The 21,119-nt window shown below is 34.7% G+C and overlaps 1 protein-coding gene across 1 annotated transcript in view; it reads left to right on the top strand.

The window, feature by feature from the left end:
• LOC104381319 (glutamate receptor ionotropic, kainate 2) overlaps window positions 1–13,532 on the top strand; it is a gene marked incomplete at its 5' end in the record, with an annotated part of 116,504 nt that extends 102,972 nt beyond the window's left edge. Inside the window, 1 exon segment of the mRNA XM_086630818.1 lies at window positions 13,368–13,532. Within this exon segment, the coding sequence (XP_086486944.1) occupies window positions 13,368–13,532 (165 nt within the window).
• Window positions 13,533–21,119: the final 7,587 nt, after the last annotated feature.

Here is a 21,119-nt window from a genome sequence, read left to right as displayed (position 1 = left end):
GAAGATGATTCGAGGGCTGGAGCACCTCTGCTATGAATACATGCTGAGAGAGTTGGGGCTGTTTAGCCTGGAAAAGAGAAGGCTCCGGGGTGATCTTATAGCAGCTTTCCAGTACCTAAAGGGGGCCTACAGGAAAGCTGGAGAGGCACTTTTTACAAGGACGTGTAGTGATAGGACAAGGGGCAATGGATTTAAACTGAAAGAGGGGAGATTTTGAGTAGATATAAGGACGAAATTTTTCACTCAGAGGGTGGTGAGGCAGTGGAACAGGTTGCCCAGAGAAGTTGTAGATGCCCCATCCCTGGAAGTGTTCAAGGCCAGGTTGGATGAGGCTTTGGGCAACCTGGTGTAGTGGAGGATTTCTCTGCCCATGGCAAGGTGGTTGGAACTAGATGATCTTTAAGGTCCCTTCCAACCCTAACCATTCTATGATTCTATATCCCCTTTGCCTAGGGGAGGGAGTAGCTGCAGCCAAAGGGAAGATAAGCAGTACTGTCATCTGCCTCCAGTCTCTACATCTCCACTGCTGGGATGAGTAAACCCAGAGAGAGAGAGGAGTCACGTATTTTTGGTAACATTTATAATTTCATCCCTTTAGAATCAGAGTATCATTCTGGAATTTGTATAATTCTCGTCAACATTTGGAGATAGGGAAGATCAAAGGTCATATCAACAATCAAGGAAACAAAAGTAATCAGATACCTTCAACTGCTGAATATATGGAGAATACTGGGATATAAATGAGTATATTAATATGCGTGTTTGCTTTTTAATGTATACAAAATATACAGTGGAACTTCTAGTGAGGAGGCAATGCAGATTTAAAATATATGATCTAGATATGTTATTTTAGCTTTTTCGATGTCATCCCACTCCTGGAGCAGACACATAAACGGAGACATTGGCTGGTGTGAACTGACTTGGAGGAGTGAAATATTGAAAGGAATTGAGTTCAGAAAAGCAGCAGACAAAATCATGTTATTTGCTAAAAAACCTGTTGTATCTTGTAACCAAAGTTATTCAGAACATCCATGTTCCTGATATGCTCTAAAATCCAAAGGAAACATGACACAAACTGTAGTCTTTCTGGGAAGCATATGTCAATAAGCGGAATACCACACATGAATTCATGCCACCACAGCACTTTCCAGACACAGAGAAATCCCTCTTTTATTGACACCTTTCAAAAGCAAAGATAAGCCTGGATGTTATCACAGTTAGACTGCCAGTCACTGACACCTATGGTTAGTTTGCTTGAAAAATGATTGTCCTAATTTACTATTTTCTAGAACATCTACATCTAATGGAAGTGAAAACAACAATATATGGACTTAATTCTGCTCTCATTTATAGCCATTCAAAATTCATTGAGCAGGTCAGAACTAGGTCTGCTTGTGAAAATATAACAAATGAACATTTCATTAATTTTAAACTCTTAAGTGCTTAAAAAAAATACGAAATGAGACACATGTCGGTGTACCTCAGCTGTTTTTCCCACTAGGGGAGATCTGGTCACGCACTTCCTATAGTACAAAATTTTAGATTAAATCTTAGAGTATACTGAAACCATAACACCAGTGAAGTATTTTTTGAGTTCTATGATCAAATCATAATATAAATGTCAGTTAAATTAGCCTCTCTGAAATAGTTATTTATTTATAATTTATTATAAAAGCAATAAAAACAATAATTGATCCTGCTTTATATTTTACATACCTTTCCTAAGGAAGGCAAAACCAACTGAACATTTCATGGTAAATAATTCACTGCTCAGCTGCACAAATGAGTTGAGAAAGATCAGTACGGATAGTTTATCTCACAAGGTACAATGAATGAGCAGTTAGCTGGACTGGACCCAAAGTAGACATCAGTAACTAAGAATATACGTACGTGTGTTAACATACAAACCTGTTTTATTTACAACTGCAGGTTCTATTGAAAAAGAAATTCTGAATGCTGAACTGTGACCTAGATACGAGATTAACTATGTCTTTGAAGATGGCACAAACTTAACTGGTTGATTCTTGCCCAGAATAAATTGTTTGCATAAATTTTAAACGCTTTTTGAAAAATGCACAAACTGTGTTTAGATTTTGATAATGTAAGGATAACAAGAACAGATGTTTCTGGTCTTAGCTGGCTCAAAAATTCATGCAACATTACTGAGCTGCAGAGATTTTAGTTTATGGTAGTATTCAATCTTAAAATTATTAGAAATTAAGTATGCTTTTGTTCCAATTGACAATAATTCTGAATTTGCTGTCTACCCCAAACACACATTTGAGTAATGTGATAATCTGGGGTGTATTTTGAGCTAAATAACTCCTCTAGTCTTATTTAGTACATAGTCTTACTGATATTTTTTCAGAGAGAGTATTGGGAATGACAAAGCATTGTCCTCCTGTATGGTAGAATTTTGACATTCCAGTTGACACAATGGGAAGCAGTAGGAGCAGATAGCAGGTTGAAGGCTCTCCTGGCTGCAGTCCTGCAGAGTAACCACAAGATGGTGCCTTCTAATTTCTCAGAGGGAAATTTAATTATTATTTTTTAATAGAATTTATGTCACAATGCTCACCTATTTTTTAATTACAGCTTTTCTAAAAAATGCTAAAGAATTGTATTCTTTCCCATTGTTTATAATGCAAAGATCTATTTATGTCATTTGCTTGGAAACACGATATGAAGCAGACCTTTTTTATCTAGGCAATCTTGCTCAGTCATTTGCATTTTATAATTGCTTTTGCTGGTGAATGACCTGCTCCCTAATTTTAACAGGCACTCAGAGGGCCCTGAATAAGCAAAGTCAGAAACAGAAGCCATTTAAAACAATTACTATGACCTTTTTTTTTTTTTTTTAATTGATGTGTTTCAATGTGTTATGGCTTTATGTCCATTTTATACATTTAGTTTTGTATAAGTCATATTATTACCATAAGGGCCAGGGAAAACATTGACCTTGAAGACTATTAATATTTAGCATAATATACTGATGATTCTCAGTTTGAGAATTTATTAACCTTTCCTTTGTTTTTGTTTTTTAAAAAGTCTTCTGTGAGATTATTTCCATTTTGACACCACCTACAAACTGTGATTAGGTATTACTGAAAATATCAGCTGTGTGGTAGAAACTATATGTACACTGCTGAAAACTTTAAGATGAAATTCACAGTATTGCTGAAGTCAGTGTTAAGAATATATAGAACATTGCTTGTTGTCATCCTTGCAAATTATTGTCCTTGTACTTATCCTGGTCATGGTTTCTTTGGAGAAGGTGGCATTGGTTTGAGAAGTTATCTTGAAACCTGGCTTTATTAATGTAGTGGACCCACGCCCTTCGCAAGAGGCAAGAAGGGGCCAAGGACTGCTAGGCTGAAAAAGCCGTTACGCTGTAACCATACACAGTTGATGCAATATCTTGATTGTGGTTCTCTCAAATGTTTTAACTGTTCTTGATTAGTTTATATGAAGTTGGTGTAAACGTTAACATGAGTTTATTTGCCAGAGTTCTTCTACAATCTGTTTGCACCAGGATAAATTTAATTCATTGTCTTCGTATGCTTCTTTTTAGAATTGAAAATTAGCAAAGTGTACACATACAACTTGTCCTAAATGGAATGGTCTTACAGGAAGAAGTTAATCAGAACTGAAATATTGTGGATGCTTCTTTATGTGTGGAAAGTCAACATTTCCATCTTTGTTTTAGTCATTACCTTAACAACAGTGCAAAGCAAAATCCCCACAATAATTTCATATGAAAAATGAAAAGATATGTAGGATCTCTCCTTACTTTACCAGAATATTTTATGGTGGAAATTTTTTCTAAATTTTACTAAATTTGTTTTAGTTAAAATCTTTTTCATTACTTTCTTAAAAATGTAGTTATGTCAGTGTTATTTGAGTTCAGAGAATATTCCTAATAGAATATGAAAAGCCTTTTATATTTGGGATAGTAATTTATAATAGTTTTGGAACAACCCCAAAGTAAATCCCAGCCTAGTGACTTTTTTTTTTTCTCCCTTTCCAAAGGAAGGCAAGTTCAAAAGATTTTAAAGTTGAAACGCCTGTTCCTCAGGCTATAAAAAAAAAAAAAAAAAAAAAAAAAAAAAAAACCCACAAACAAACCAAAAGAATGTGGGCGTTCTTGGTAAATCAAAATAAAAGCTTTGGGATTTATGTTCCAAGTAACTTTTATACAACATACAGTCAGTGATGTAGTCTCTATTGTCATGTCACATTTTGTAATGGAGTAACCTCAGAATTTTTAATGTTGGCTGGGAAAACCAGCAGCAGCTGTGACAGCTCATAAAAGGAAATGGTTTTTTGACTTTAGCAAATTGCATTCTGTAGATATGCAATTGGAAAATTTGGAACGTCTATCATCCTATATTCCCTTGAGTGCTGCATGTGGATGTATAGACTTGTATGGTTACTTTGTGTGTGTGTAAGTGTACAGATAACTTGAAGTTGAGCTACTAATTACAATTAAATGTCTTCTTGGAAACAAATTAAGTCCATATTAGAGGATATTTTCTGATGGAAGGAGCTGTTACAAAAAAATCTGAACAAAACAAAACAACCCCCCCCAAAACTGAAATCAAACCCATAAAACTCCTCATCTTTCATAGGAAAAAAAATATGAAAAAAAAAACCCAAAACCAAAAAAGTGTAAAAAAGCAATTTGACTGACTGTGACATTTTAAAAGTAATTCAAACAATAAAACATTAAAAACAAGATCTCTATTTTGATTTTTGATTGCAGCTCAACCAATATCTATTTGATAAGGGACCTTGCTTCTGAGGTATTTTTAATTTCTTAATTTGTATCATTCAAGAAACAAAAAATGGAAAGATATAGAATCATAGAATGGTTTGGGTTGGAAGGGACCTTAAAGATCATCTAGTTCCAACCCCCCTGCCATGGGCAGAGAAACCCTCCACTACACCAGGTTGCCCAAATGTAATATTGCTAATATGTATGTAAAGCTGACCATTGCACAAGAATAAATGCAGGAATATGATTTCAGGAGGCTCACTATAACTCAATAGATATTGATTCAAAGGTCTGGGCTTAAATTACAGGTATAAGTTATGGAATATTTTATGTTTCGTGAGAATTTAAAGTTGTATAAAACTTTTGGAATCTCTTACATATAATTTATTTTGTAGCAAATATAATTCACTTTCACTCAGTATAAAGAAGAAACATTCACATTATATAATTTTTGACTCCTCTGAAAAAAATATTTTTTCATTCTCAAGGAAAAACATGTCAGATTGCAGAACATTCATGTCTTTCTACTAATTTTTCATTCCCTTCCCCTAAATATTGCTTTAACATGTCATGTATACAAATATTTCAATATGTAAATATTATTATTTACATTTTTAATTAACCAGCTATACTATAGCTAAATGTATTAGCAAAAACTGTTTAGTTAATCTGATTTAGATTACTTTGTGTAAACCAGCAAAGTAACAAGCACTTCCAGCTGCCTTTTAGATTGAGAAAATATCCTAGACTGCCAGATGAAACCATGTAATTATAGAGAAACTGATGCTAACCATTTTGATATTATGTAGTGCAATACGACTATAATAGTTAGTTTTTCCAAAACAGTAGAAACCATTGACATTTAATTAATACTAATAGTCTCTCTCTGTTCAATATGATTTGAGGCCATGCCAAATTTTGTATTAAGTTTACACTATCACATTGAACTATAAAACTAGTGTAAATTTTTCATTGAATAATACATAGTGGATTTTAGCTCAGCAAATTGTAAAAAAAAAGCTGTTTAGATACAGCTAAACTCAGGTGAGAAAGGCTACATTTATTTTCTAAAATGACTCTGTAAAATGAACTATTTATTTTCAAATTAAACTATACAATGTTATATACAGTATTTTAATCCAGATAGATTCATATTGCGAAGGATTACTTACGTATCATCATCACTTCCTTTCACCCTGTCTGAAGATCAACAAACCTGACCTTCCTTGAACGAACAGAGAATGAATTTAAATCTAGGATCAAAAATGATTTAACAGGTGAATGAATTTTCACATCCAGTGGCTGAGAGCACATGATCTCAGGTGAATGATTTCAGTGCAATCAAGATCACCTCTGTTGAGAGGCTGAGAAATACCTTGCACAGCTATGATCGCAACACACAGACCCACTAAAGTGTTGCATTGGATATCATTCTAAATTAGATAGGCAGTACTGTATATCCTATTATTTACTTGCCCAGCGGCAGCTACATGGCTGAAGCACTGTGAATTACAGTCAGCACATATTGAACACCTGTCAGTCATTTGTAACCATTGTGTAGGGACACTGAACTGCAGTAACATGTTCTGGAAGAAGACCTGGACTGGTGTGGCAAACTTCACACTAGTAGAAATTATTGTCACTGACTGAAACACAAGTGGCAAATAGTGTTTATCACCACTGATCCAACTTGAAAACCCAGAACCAGACTTAGGAACCTGGAGAAATCTGAGACTGTAAGCCTCTTTCACAAGAGGCGGAACTGAATAATAAAGGTAGATAATGTCTTCCAAATGTTTCCCTTTATTTGTCCAACATAGCACCTGTCTCTCTGGGATTAAGCTGCCATCATACTCCTATTTCAGCCAGGTACTAGAAGTGCAAAATGACTGCACCATCCTGGTCTGACAAGAGAGTAGGACTGTGTATCATCTGCGTGCTGATGACACCACAGCCCAAATTATTTCATTATCTCCTCAGTGGCCTCATATACATGTTGAAAGGAGAGATGACAGGATGAAACCTTGTGGAATCCTTCATGAGACAGAGCCCTCGGGGCTGATGAGCAATTGCCCTATGCCATCCTCTGGGATTTCTCTGAGAGGAAAGAGTGGAACCACACAAGTGCAATCCCATCTGCCCCAGCCTAGGTCCACAGGTGAGTCAGAAAAACATCATGGTCAGGGCAATGACCAGAAAGGCTGCTGGCAGAGCTAAATAAAGCCACCTTTGAAAAAGCTTTCTGCACTGATAGCAGTTCCCCATCAGCCACAGAAAGTATTGTCAGACTGCACTCAGTCTGGAAGCCAGGTTAAATAGTTTCAGAAGACTTTAAATGGACTGAGTTGCTTTACTGTAAGTCTCTATCACCCACCGGAGTCCATTTTGTTTTGACAGGAAATATGTTTTAGAATTTGAGAGTGACTGAATTGTTTTTTTTTTGTGCATTATTTGATAGTTTATTTAAGGCAAACTGGAATATTATTGTCCCGCTTGGAGACACTAACAATCTACGCTAGAAGTGGCCTGCAATAAGGTCCTGTATGTCATCTAAATTCATTGCATAATTCTAAAACTCAGTGAGCACTTCAGCCCACAGAAGATTATTTCAGTATTGTTTTGTTACAGGAAGGATCAGTCCCATCAGATTCTTGTTGATCCTCTCCATAAAATGGCTAGAAAAGTCTTGAAACAATCAGAATTCATTTCAGTTATGGGATGAAGCACCTCATGCTTCACCAAGCTGTTTGGAACAACTCTACTGGTCTTGACTTTGTAGATACTATGGTGGAAGCAAAGCTTAATTTAGAGAATTTAAATCTTCATTTTGCTTGTTATTATTGTCTTTTTGAGTTGATAAAATCTCCCATACATTTTGACCTGAAAATAACTTCCTAAAATGGCTGCTCATTCTACTTCTACCAAAAAGGCAAGAATTGCTAAATCTGAAATTGAGAATATATGGATGATATGTTCCACTAATTGATGTGAACTTAGTCCACAGTGTACTTGTGTATTATACTTGTTATGGATTGAAAATGTACTACATTAGAGAAGCCTGTGGCAAAATATTTTTAATGTAACTATTTTATATATATAGATATGTATGCAGATACATATATATGTGTACAACCTTTGATCAACAATCGTCTAACACTAGGTATATAACAGCAACCTAGAAATCTGATCATTACAAGTACACTTTAACTTCTTTTGAAATGGTAATGCTTCAACTACAATGAAATATAATTTCTCTTTCTCTGAGGTTATTTTCATTCCATTAATTTTTCATCTCTTTGTGATCCTAAGTCAACATTTTGCTAGGATTCATGTTTCTGTCTAGGGATTTAAGATTGACAAAGTTTCCATAAGCATATTCAAAATCCCTGGAGAAGTGGCATATGGAAGCGGGAACTGATTAGGAGAGAGGGTCAGGGTAGGGCTGTTTATTAATTCTCAGCTAACTTCAAGAAGATGAAAAACAGTTTGATTGATATAATCTACTAGATGGTAGAACACTGACCCACAATTTAACAAGATGATGCAGGATTACTGCTGTTACTGCTTTAAGAAAATGAAACATGGCTTCAAATAATATCTGACACACAAGAGTGGAAGTAATGAACTTCTGAGTAAATCTTATGGTTTTTTTTATTGAATGTTGGCAGTCAATTTTATACTGACTGCATCAAAGAAGGAAAAAATATAAAACAGCAAGCAAATGGAGATTTTTATAATTAAAACATATTGAATATTGTTCACTTAAATTAGAATGTTAAGAATGATGCAGGCATGCCATTCCTGTCTTCCTGTTGCTCTTTTTAGGCTGTTAGAAGCAAAATCTATAGTGCTAGTCTCACAACTTTGTGTCTAACAAATGGTAATATGATCTCTAATTACCTTTCTAAATTCCTATAACACAATATAATGAAAACAGTTTGAATATTTTATAGCTTTCATATTAATACATACACACAAATATACATTTTTTCTCAGACAGTAAAGCCATGCATAAGCTGTCTAAATAGATCGTAAACAGTAACTTTTCACAAAATTGTTATCTTGATTTTACATGACTTGTGAGCTGTCAGCTGTAGCAAATGAAAGAGAGATCAGTTACTCCTCTTAAGGAACTTTTTCAAAATTGCTTTGTGTTAAAAGACTAAGAACTACAGTTCTGATTAATTTTTTTTTGTGCACCTGAACCCCTTGCTTAGAATTATAGCTCTTTTTCTAATGTTATATAGTGATTGTTTTGCTGCCACAAAACTGTTGCACCTAACTGCACTAGTGTTTAGTGAACTGTATGCCTGCCTTCAACTCTTCTACTACTTGATTAGATCTAAGATGACTTGGAGGTAGCATTTACTTTCTGTTAACATTTAAGAAGACAACTTACAATTTTGTAAGGGTTGGTGAAAAATCAATAATAACTGATGTTCTTGTAATATGCCCGCAGTGTGCAAGGTAAGTAGGGGGCAAAAGGTTGTGTTTTTCGAATTAAGCGGAAAGTCTTGTAATATATATTAAAAGTGGTCAATTTCACGATGGACAACAGTTTTGAAATATAGCCTATAAGACTGTAAATATTTCATTGATTTTCTCCAACAATCTGAATGGTCAATTGAAATCAGGATCGACATATTGCATTATGTTTTCTTAAATCGTACCTGAAAATGTAATTTATCCATCAAAAAAAAAGTATTTTAAAGCTACTCTCCTTTCTTTCATATCTTACTCTTCCAAAGGTTGCATCCTAATAGTGAAAGAACACAAATTTTGACCATACAGAAAACGGAGACTGTACACAGATACGAACCAAAACAAAACAAGAAAAGTATTTGTACTAAAAAAAAGGTCAAACATAAAGTATTCCTTTGTAAACCTCTTTTGAATATCATTTTGCAATATGTGGGAAAAGTCTTCCTTATATTTCTCAGATAGAACCCAAAGAAGAATTAGGATCCAGATCATGAACTTTTACATAGCCTTGAATTAATCTCTTTTAAAATACATGAGTGAGTGAAATTTGAAAGAAAGAAAGAGAGAAAGAAAGAAAGAAAGAGAAAGAAAGAAAGAAAGGAAAGATATGTAATATTTCTTTTATTCAGTGCTCAGGTACCAGAGCAATGATACTGTCTAGGAGCTAATACTGTTCTGTTTTCAGTCATTTGATATTTTAAAATACATAGCATACCTAAAAAACTCAGTAAATGAAGTAATTAAATCATATTTTTAATACAATATATGCAGATAGGTTCCCATGAAGTTAATTTATACAAATTGAAAACACAGAACGGAAGAATTTTCTTGATAAAATAGCTATCTCAAAATTGTATTAACTGCCTTTATAAGACTGTCAGTCTTGCCGACATTTCTCATTTAATAAGTTTTCAGATCCAAGTAAAATTCTCATGTAAAATGTGTTGGCAATTTTCTTGAAATCTTATTTTCAGGTTATTTCATAATGTTGGCATCAAGTGCATGTATCTTCTTGCCTTTTGGATATCGATTATAATCTTGTTTATACTAATATTACCTAAAAAATTTATAGCTTTTGGTAAGTTGAAAAAGATTTTGATGGATTGAAGCATCTTGAAAAAGATTAACTCTTTTTTTTGGTACTCTTTTTAGATGTCTTAAAGTGTTAAGTGCTTATGCTCCATTTTTAAATTTAGAAAGATTTTGTTCCTCACTTGTTTCAGTTGGGTCTTTGATTTCAGAGATGAGAGCCATATAATGGCTGGAGGTGGTGTAATGCTGAGAGTTGCAGCCTTTACTTTTTAATGGATTCTCCATGAAATTCCTGAGTTATGTGCTAGGTTCCTCATACAGTGAAAATGTCAAGATCTGCAAGCCTTAGCAATTTATTCTGTAAGCCATTAGGGGATATTAAATTGAATCTTGCCCTTTCAAAATATTTCACGGCTAATTTCAAGTTTGTAATCATAACTGCAGTTCTGTTTTTATGCAACAGCACTTTCTTAAAAAAAATAAAAAGAGAAAGTCTAAGAGAAATCAATATTTCCTTTCAAAGTATAGCTGGATAAGAAGGAGGTAGTTTCCTGTTTTGTACACAATGCTAAGCAAACATGTTATGCATGAAGATCTGACATATTTCAGCTCAGAACATTCAATTAGAAATTTTAGCCACCTCATTCACACTACGAAAGCTGTAATTTCTGCCTTGGATGCCAACCAATTGCACCAGAATGCTTTTAAAAGGAATTGTTAATGAACATCCATTGCAGAAGTCACTGCGTGCAGCCAGCCAGAAATGATGAATTTTGTCTTGAGCTTTCGCCTCTGAAGGACTTGTGCTTGACTCTGCACCAGAGAGATATACCTTCCTCTCCTTTGGATTCACAACTTAAACTTTTCTTTGTTGTAGGTGGCTAAACATTTTCTATCATTAGTTGAGTAGGTGTCATAACTTATTTCAAACTCAGCAAAAGAAAGGAGTGTTTGAAAGGAGGAGTATCACAGCCACAGTAAGATAATGCTTTCCTTCCCACCTGCCTGTTCCCTTATTCATGAAGAGGATTAGAGAAAAGGGCATTTGTTCAGGACTGGGGGCACTCAGGTTCAGTTCTAACCCATGCTTGAGCTAACTCATGCTTGCTCTCTTTTGCACTAAACAGAATTTTACATAAAACTATCACTGAAGCCTTTCCTCTGCCACTGTGTGCTATCATCTCTAATCTACAAAACAGCCCACACTCTCCCTCCCTCCCTCCCTCCCTCCCTCCCTCCCTTTCTCTTGCTCTGCCTCTATTAACTGCTTCCGTGCAAAGTGGAACAGAATCAGTAGGTGGAAACTGCATGGTTTTTTACCTTGAAATAGTCTAACACCTGGTGGTTACAGTCCTTTGCTGAGACACTGAAGTTTAAATCTCCTCCAACAATTCAACACCATTGAATTGACACTCAAATGTATCCCACATTAAGCTCTAATGCTCCAGCTGACAGTTGGCTGCATGGAAGAAAGTTATGTCTACCACATGTCCTTTAGCAGTTGCCACTTTTTTTGAGGAACTTGTTAGCTCTTTGAGAGCACACCTACTGATTTGACGACCTCATGCATGGAGAACTTGAGTGTGAATTCTGATGGGATCCAGGACTAAGCCAAGCACCAGTGTGCTTAGCAGAATTTCTACTGACTATGGCCAAATGACAAACCTATAAAGTTTAATGAGGAAAACTGAGTGCCTCACTGCTCAGAGTGCCTACAGGCCTGGAGGTTGGAAGCTGAACGTAGATTTTGATAAACACATTTTCAATTTAGTGTCCCAAAGAACTAGGTTGGGTAAGGTGCTTAAATAGTTTCTGGATCTAATCTCCAAACTCCAAGTTTGTATGAATAATGGAGATGTAGAAGTTTACATATAGTGCAGAGTTCTTGATTTGGGAGAAACATTGGACAGTTATATATCAGCTGATGATCTACCACTAATCACACAAAATCAAACAGTGATCAAGAGATATTTATGGTCATTACAGGTGCTCTATCTTTTTTTTTTTTCCTTCCCCAGATTGTCTCTCTGGGTTGGAGATTAGATATTAAGAAAGCAAAATGCAAAGGGCTAGATTATACCTCAAATTTACTTTGGGTGAGAGCAATTGTTAAACGTTTTTCATAACATCTCAGGCTCTGGGATGTGTTATTTAGTGAATACTTCTCTTCATTAGCTGGAAAATATTTAAGTATATAATAAAAGTGGTTAATTCATAGATCTCAAAACTGAGACTCCTTTCTTTACTTCCCTTTTTCATTCATACTCCAGTTCTCACACTGAGAAGAGGCTAATTGCTCAGCACACTATAGGCAGTTGATTCAGTCAGACTGAGGGAATAAGGGAGATTTTATTTTAATTTTCAAACTTATTGCACTATAAAACAGAAAAAAGGCTTTGAGGATCTAGTTTTTGACGAAAACATGTTATTAAACAGTTTTTTCTGATAATATACTCTTCATAAAGATTGATGAAACTGAATATTTTTTGCAAATATACATTCCACAAATTATAATAAAAGGTGGAAGAAGTGTTTAGATACAGAAGATATTAAAAATAATGGAGTAGGTATTTGTTTTCAGTAATGAGTTTGCATTTTAACAGTATTAAACGATTTGGGTAAACTTCCTACACTAAGGCTTTTTGTTTTGTTGAGGAACAGCTATTAAATTCATATAGAAATGGGATGTATTATTTTAAAATATGAACAAGGAGATTTTACTGAATGTGTAATATACATGTTACATTCAGGTGCTATCCTGTAAGGCTAAACTATGTTAACAGAACATCTGCTTGAAGTATTTTTGTGTATCATATACATCCCTAGTCAGTAGCTGCCAGATAAATAATTGTAGAGACAAGGTGATTTTTTCTTTGAGTCATCACAGGTTAATAAGTAATTTTAATAATTGTGTGATGCATATTTTAAAGACAGCAATTTGTTATGAGCTTCAGGCTGGGACAAAGCAAACTTACGGGACTGATAAGGTTGTGCCAATAGAGTGAATCTGCTTCTAAACATTGAGCTAGATATTTTTTACAGATGTTTTTTTTTCTTCCTCCTCTATTTTCCTCCGTAGAGGTCCTTCTGTAGTGCCATGGTAGAGGAGCTAAGGATGTCTCTGAAGTGTCAGCGTCGATTAAAACACAAGCCACAGGCCCCTGTTATTGTGAAAACAGAAGAAGTTATCAACATGCACACATTTAATGACAGAAGGTTGCCGGGTAAAGAAACCATGGCATAGAGCTGGGAAGCCAAATACCCCAAGCACAAACTGTCGTCTTTTTCCAAACAACCTTGCGAGAATGTTTCCTGTGGAAATATGCAACCTGTGCAAAATAAAATGAGTTACCTCATGCCGCTGTGTCTATGAACTAGAGACTATGTGATCTCAGCAGTTGCAATGGCCAGACTCGAATCACAAGCATCATGGATCAACCAAGTTATGCGGGGTTACACTGTTTGTCATGGGTTTCCATCATTCTGAATGAATGAATGTTCCATGTGAGTTTTGTGGCTGGTTTCAAATGCAGTCTCAGTGAGAAATTACAGGTTCCTTTTGAAGTTCAACGGTTGCCAGGAGATGGAGAATAAACGTCCAAGATGATACTAACCACAGAAGGAGTCTAGTAAAAGTAATATCTCAGAACAAGAAACCATATGTTCTTCTGAACTTCCAAGCATAGAAGAGTTGGTAACTGCTGGTAGACTTAAACTACCATCTGGACAGGCGATATGAGCTTCCTGGATGGCAGAAATGTTAAAGTGAAGAAACATGAATCCCATGAATAGAAAGATAAATATGAGGATGCTCACCTGCTTTTTTGGACTGTCTGTGTCACTGAACTAAGTAAATAAATAATAATAATAAAAAATAATTATCAATAACTTAAATTTACCTGGGCTGGAACTTTGATCTATAAAAACAACAAAAAAATCCATAATTTTGACCCAATTTTTAGATGAATGAAAGTTTCCTTAGTACAAAGGAATGTATCTTACAACCTTTAGATATAAGCAATTACTTTTTTTCTTTAATTATGAAAAGAGGGAGGGGGTGGGAAGCAGTGTATTTCACACATAGAGGGCTTGCATTTTAGCCTGAATGAGTTTTGAAACCCTTGTTCCTGCTACTAATTGAACTCAATGGAGCCTGTGCAATTCTCGCTAATATTGGAAGCGGGATGGGTCACCTAAAAAAAGTGAATGTGGAGAACTTTAAGGAGGACTGCATTTTTCAATACAGTCACAGTACTAAATGAACAAAATTCTTGAGCAGTTTTTTTTTTTTTCAAAAAAAAAAAATGTTCAGGTTTATTTGTGGAAATGCAAGATTTCTATGAAAATAGTTTTTGTATGGAAATTTTTGTAATACTTTTTATCAACAAAATAAGAACATGTGTTTCTGTCAGGGGTGTGATGCCAAGCATGAATGGTAGTGCGTGTGCACCACCAACGTTTGGTGAAAACTATTTTTATCAAGAAAAAGGAATCTTAGAAGAGACATATTTTCAAGTTAGATAATATAAAAAATAGGTGCACTACCACCACTGCTTACCATACTACACCCCTGGTTTCCACTAGACTAATAACATGCTGTCATGGACAATTGTGTGTAAATGGTAAAAGACACAGACCTCTTGACCACATTGTGATAACAGTTAAAGTGCACTCAGTTTGCTGTTTGAATCCAATGCACAAAATTAAAAAAAAATCATTAAAATTATGCCAGTTTTAGTTGTTTTATTTTTCCTGTGTGATTTAAGCAACATAGTACAGTACTTTGTGTCAGTACTGGTACTTAGCCTCAGCTTAGTGCCTCATCCTGTCGATTCTTGCCACTAAATGCGTGGCCAGAGTGTTTGCTGGAATTTCTGAGAGAAGCCAATATAGCACATTGTGGTAAGTTTTTGCAGGATCTGGCTCTTAGCTGCTTCAAAGCTAATTTATATGTTCTGCCTGTGATGAGTTCCTGGACATAACATTTTGAAATACTGCCCTACAGATGCTGAGGCTTGCACCTCCATCTACTTTAAATTTATTTGTATCTCAACAAAAAAATGTATAGGATGGGCTATGTAGGAATGTTATGTCAACCAGAAAAGATTATGAAGATAATCTTTATATGGAAAATAATAATTCATTTGGTTAATTAAAAAAAAAAAAAACAAACACAAAACAAACAAATTACCATAGATAATCAATTATTGGTGAGTAATGAGATCATTTGTTTACTGGGGCTTAATTTAATCTTATAATCATCTTTTTAGCACAGGAGTATAAGATACATCATCCAAATTGTAGAAATTATGTGATGAAACTTGGGGGGAAGGGGGAGGTTTGTGTCTACTACCTGGTTCTCATAAATCTTCATAGAGACTGAGCTGGCCATTTCCATTGTGAATAGGAACTGAGAAAGCAAATTCTCTTATATTTGTGAGATTTTCATCCCAATTTCTGTGATAACAAAGGACAGATCACCTTTGTCTGAAGTACAAACAAGATTAAAATATCTTCAGGAAAGATTCTGAAAATGAGTATACTTATGTAATACATATTTGAGTTGAAGTTAATTCTTTAAAATACAAAGGGAAAGAAAGTAACTGTCATGCAACACAAAGAAAACTGCTAATTATTATGGTTTGGAATGGAAAAAATAATTGGCTTTTGCATTTGATTGATGATTTACAATAACATTTGTAAATTCATGTAATAAAATGCTGTATTATATTCAAACAAAAATTTGTTTTCTCCGTTAAGGTTGTGGAAATAAGCAGGAGTTCCATTCTTACCTTGATGCACATGACTAATTCTCATTAAGGTTTATGTGAGCCAAAATAATTGTGATTGCAGAATATGTCCCAAATATTTTATTGGGTCAAAATCGCCCAAGGAACAAGAATTCTAACACAGAAGTAGTGTGGCTTAATTAAGATATCAGTGAGAATTTCAGCCTTCCATTATTAAGGGAAATATGCAAAGTAACTGGAGATTTGTATTTAAGATTGAGACTAGAAATGCATGGCTCCACAGATTCATAATAGGATAATGACTTTTTTTTTTTTAAAATATACACTAATTCATACTGTTACTTTATTGTGCATTAGTAATTATTTCTTTTTTTTTTTTCACAGAAAATTAAGACTTAAGGAAAAATGATTAACAAAGAGTTGACCCCTAAAGTAGTAGAAAATATTATTTGTTATTTTTTACTCCAAGAATCTCAATGGTTCATTTCCTTTCACTGTTATGAAGGAAATCCTCAATTCTTAAGAAAACTTCCTCATTTTGAAAGGCCTCTGAATCACTTAGTCCCAAAAGCTCATGTAGTATAAATTTCTGTAGTGTCAATAAAGCAAATGGAACACCACTAGCTAAAATCGAGTATCTGGCCCATGAAGATTCAGAATCTGCATGTAACTGCTTTACGTGGGTTCATATAGTAGCTCAATTAGTTTGTTGATTTCCTGGGACAGGATAATGCTCTGACTGACCTTGAACGTCACTCTAGAGAAGACTTTTAAAGCAGTTTTAAGTCAGTTATATGGTGCTACCTGTTAGATGAAAATTGGAGGTAAAAACTGAACGGGATTTTTTTTCTTTTTTTTTTTACTGTATCTTTTTTAAAGAAGATAGAAGTCCATAATATTTAAGGTTTCTCAAGATCTCAAGATGGCCTCAGCATGGTTATATAGCAATAGATAACTATGTGGATATTAAAGAATAAATGACAAAAAAAAATCCTTTAGCTTTTTAAGAAATCTCATTCGAGAATGACTGGTAGTGAAAATTCTTAGTCAAATAGTTGGATGAAATCAAGAGACGTGTTGCTTTATAGTAAATGAGGATTTGGCTCATTATAGACATCAGCAGGCTATTTAATAGTATTCTCCTATACACAAGTACAAACATATCCAGGGAGTATCTGGCAGTTTTTGTATGAGATATTACTTTCTGAAGTTTCTATCTCAATTTTCAGTTGAATAATTCAGTATAGGGTTGAAAGAACCTGTTCTTTCATGTTTATGTTACTTGAGGCTCTGTGCAGTAACTCTTCCTGGTTTCATCCATAGAGTCTTCCAAAAAAATAAAATAACACTGTTTAGCCCTACTACACTAACTAGTTAATATTTCAGAATGGAAAAGACATAATTTAGGAAGGAAAAACCCCACCAAAATCCAAAACCTCAAATAGAAGTAGGAGAAATGCCCTGATATTTACAAAATCAAAACATTCTCAGGGAAAAGGGGTCATGAGCAGAGATAACAGCATACAAAGAGGTAAAAGATAAAGCTACAAAATAATTTTTGTATTATTGTTATATTAAGAAAAAGATTTCAAATACTTGAGACACAACTTCACTATAGTCTCCAAATACACTAGAGTCTTCAAATGCATCAACAATCACAAAACATGATGATGAAAATGCTGACTACTTTGAAAGCAGTGTCAAAATTCCTACTTCAGAGAAATCAAGATTTTATCCAATACATCCCCAAATATGCACAATATTAATGGTAAAATAAGATACCAGCCTGCGTTTAGGTGTACAGGAGCAATTGTACTTTTTGTCCTATTTTTGAAGATGTGTAGGAAACAAAAGGGTCACTGAGATTGACTTGTCTGACATCCAAAATCATTGCTTACCAACCTCAAATATGTTAGTGTCCTGTTCCCTTCCAGTCTTACCTCTTTGCCTTCCTACAAGCACCTCTGACACTTTCAAATTTATTTTCAAAATCTTTTTCTTCTGACTTTTCTATAAAATGTAGTTCTAATTAAAAATAAAGTTACTCAAGCACCTCATCTCCCCAGTTTGTATCCACCAAGATAAACACATTAGCTTTTCATGTGACTGTAATCTAATTGTCCTTCTCTTCATTTACTACCCTTTTCTGTCCCCTGCCTGTGTTATCTCCTCCTGTTGTTCTTGTACTTGCCTAGACTGTAAGCTCTTAGGGGGCAGGGAATCTGTCTTTGATTTGTTCTATGTAGCACCATGAATTATGGAGCTATATAAATAATAAAAAAAGTAGATCTTCTCAAACGATGTTTGAAGTGATAGTGATCTGATTGACTAGCAGTCTAACAATATATTGGTTTAGCTCATTGCCTGAAATCCTAACCACTACAGCAATAGAATAATCAAAAAATAAAAATAATAAAACCAACCTAAAGGAGAGATCACACCTACTCATCTTACTGGAAATATCCTTACATGATTGGGCTATAGGAATGTCGAACATCATGTTCACGTAGCTTCTATAACAGTTTTAGTATGAAATCAGCTACATTAAATACAGAAAAAAGTAGGCTAATATATAAAAAGAAAGGTCCTATGTAGGATGAGCTTTACCAAAGATAACTTTTAATTGTTTTAAGCTTGGAAAAGCAATTTGTGAAGTTGAACACCATGCACCTTGCCTTCCTTCATTGTATCTGCCCACTTAGATCAACAAACCTCATTGTCAAAATCCATGCCAATCCTATTTTGTTAATTATTTCATAGACATCATTAGAAATTATCCTATGAAAGATAATTCTAATTGAAACTGAAGAAATAGTTCCTCTTGCTCCTATCCAACCACATTAGCTTTCTATGACAGATGGAGCAACAGAATTATGGGAATTTGAGAAAAATGCTAACTGTAGATAAAGGAACAATTAATGCATCTGATCTTGAAGACAAACATAGCAGTTTTCTCTTTTACCTTTTTCTTCTTCAAGGAATGCCACTCTGTAATGATGAACTTTATTCTTCAGAATGCTAAAGTGCACACCAGAAATTATACATAGATACATCTTTCATGAATTCTCAGAGCCAGGAGAATGCATTTCTTTCTTAGTCATAAAATGTATGCATAGTTTTTCCAACTACTTAGGAAATTTAGTGTGAGCAAAAAATAATGGAAAAATTACTTAGAGTTCCTTCTTTGCCATGACTGTTTTGCAAAGGAGTTTTGCTTGGAGGAAATAAGAGACTTAGTCCTACATTAAACTTATCTGAAAAACTATATGAAAATATTGAAGATTGGTAATGGTTTGAGGTGTTGTTAATGTTCCTTGGACTACTTCATCTACCACAGATCAAATTCATAGTGATTTGGTTTTGAATGTACAAGTTCAAACCTTAATATGGATTTATACCAAAGATTTTCTCTTGCCAGTGTCCCACAAGAAGACTGCTGGCTGTTAAGCTCAGGGAGTGGAAAGTAACCTAACGTAGTGATGGTAACCCATATCATTCTCTTTATGCTTTAACCATGCTAACTGGCTGGACCATTTAGACTCAGGTAGATCAATACAAATTTCTGATATGTACATCTGCCAAGCCATTCTATGCATTAAAGTCTATGTTAAAAATGCTCATTTGTGTTAAGTAAAAATTACTTGTCGGCTTATCATAGAGATATCTCTTATAGAATCATAGACTCACAGAATCACAGAGTCACTGAGGTTTTAAATTGCTGAATCCAATGACTTCTCTAGATGAAAGGGCCTTCTGGAAACTGTAATGTTTAATGTTCCTGTTCAAACAAGGGTCAACCAGAAAAGATTGCCCAGGATGTTGTCCAGTCAGGTTTTGAATATTTCCAAGGATGGAGACTTCACAACGTCTCTGTTTCCAGTGCTCAATTATGATTATAGTGAAAATATTTTTTTCCCTCACATTTAAAAGTAATTTCTTGCATTTCATTTTGTGCTCACAGCTTCTTATCATCTCACTGGACACCACTGAGAGTCTGGTTCCATCTTCCACTGTCAAATTCCACTGAGGCTTTTCTTCTTCAGACTGAGGAGTCCTAGGTGTCCCAGCCTCTCCCTGTACCACAAATACTCAATCCCTTAATTATCTTTGTTATCTTCACTGAGGACCATACTCACTGTGTTATGTGACTGTCTCTCTTGTACTGTAGAGCCCAGAACTGGACCCATTAGTCTAGATGTGTCTCGCCAGTGCTGAGTAGAGGGGAAGGATCACCTTCCTATATGATAACATCACATTAACTTGAGTTAAGGACCCAATTTGGGGATATCAGTTATTCAACTCTTTTTAACGTCCTTTGTAATATAAAAAATCTGTACTACTAGCATTGTTTTGACAAGATTAAGTTCAATTATGCTGCACATCAGCAGTACGTTTGTTATGTCATTAGCTATTTACACAACAAAATTAATGTGATATGACTACAGAGATGCTGGGACTTCAGTTTACCTACACACCTAGCCTACCGGCCCATCAGACTTTCTTTGGAAGCTGGTAAAAATAATACAAATTGTATAAATCAATTAGCTATACTTCAACTGTTGCTCTGAAAAAACACTGCAAGGTGTCATTATACTTTAAATGGAAGATACAATGAAGCATGATCTTTGTAACATGCTATCCATGGATGAATGCATGCTAGATGAACTACAAGGAGCCTGATTCTAGAATAAAATTGAATGATCCGACGTTCCATCTTTTTATTAGGATGTTGGACTCTTAACACATTATAATTAGTATTGACATCTTTGTCACCAAAAATTGGACAATGTGACCTTTACCTGAATATCCTAAATTTTATGAACATTGATTTGAACCAGGTTTATGTATCTCACTTTTTAGGAAAATGTTATGAGAACTAGATAGTTGATCCTGAGCCCAGTGAGTTCAGCACCCTATTGGTGGCATAGATTAATTTTTCAAATTGATATTGTCTCTGGTCAGCCATTTTATGTAGCAACTCCTTATGAATGAGAGTAAGGATGCTATAATCATGCTACTTATCTAACACCTCACCCAGCATCAATGAAATTAATGGGAATTTTTAAAGAATATTTTGACTA

Source organism: Tauraco erythrolophus, unplaced genomic scaffold, assembly GCF_009769465.1.
Source record: "Tauraco erythrolophus isolate bTauEry1 unplaced genomic scaffold, bTauEry1.pri scaffold_51_arrow_ctg1, whole genome shotgun sequence".
NCBI lineage: Eukaryota > Metazoa > Chordata > Aves > Musophagiformes > Musophagidae > Tauraco > Tauraco erythrolophus.
This window is presented reverse-complemented; position numbering and strand designations above follow the sequence as displayed.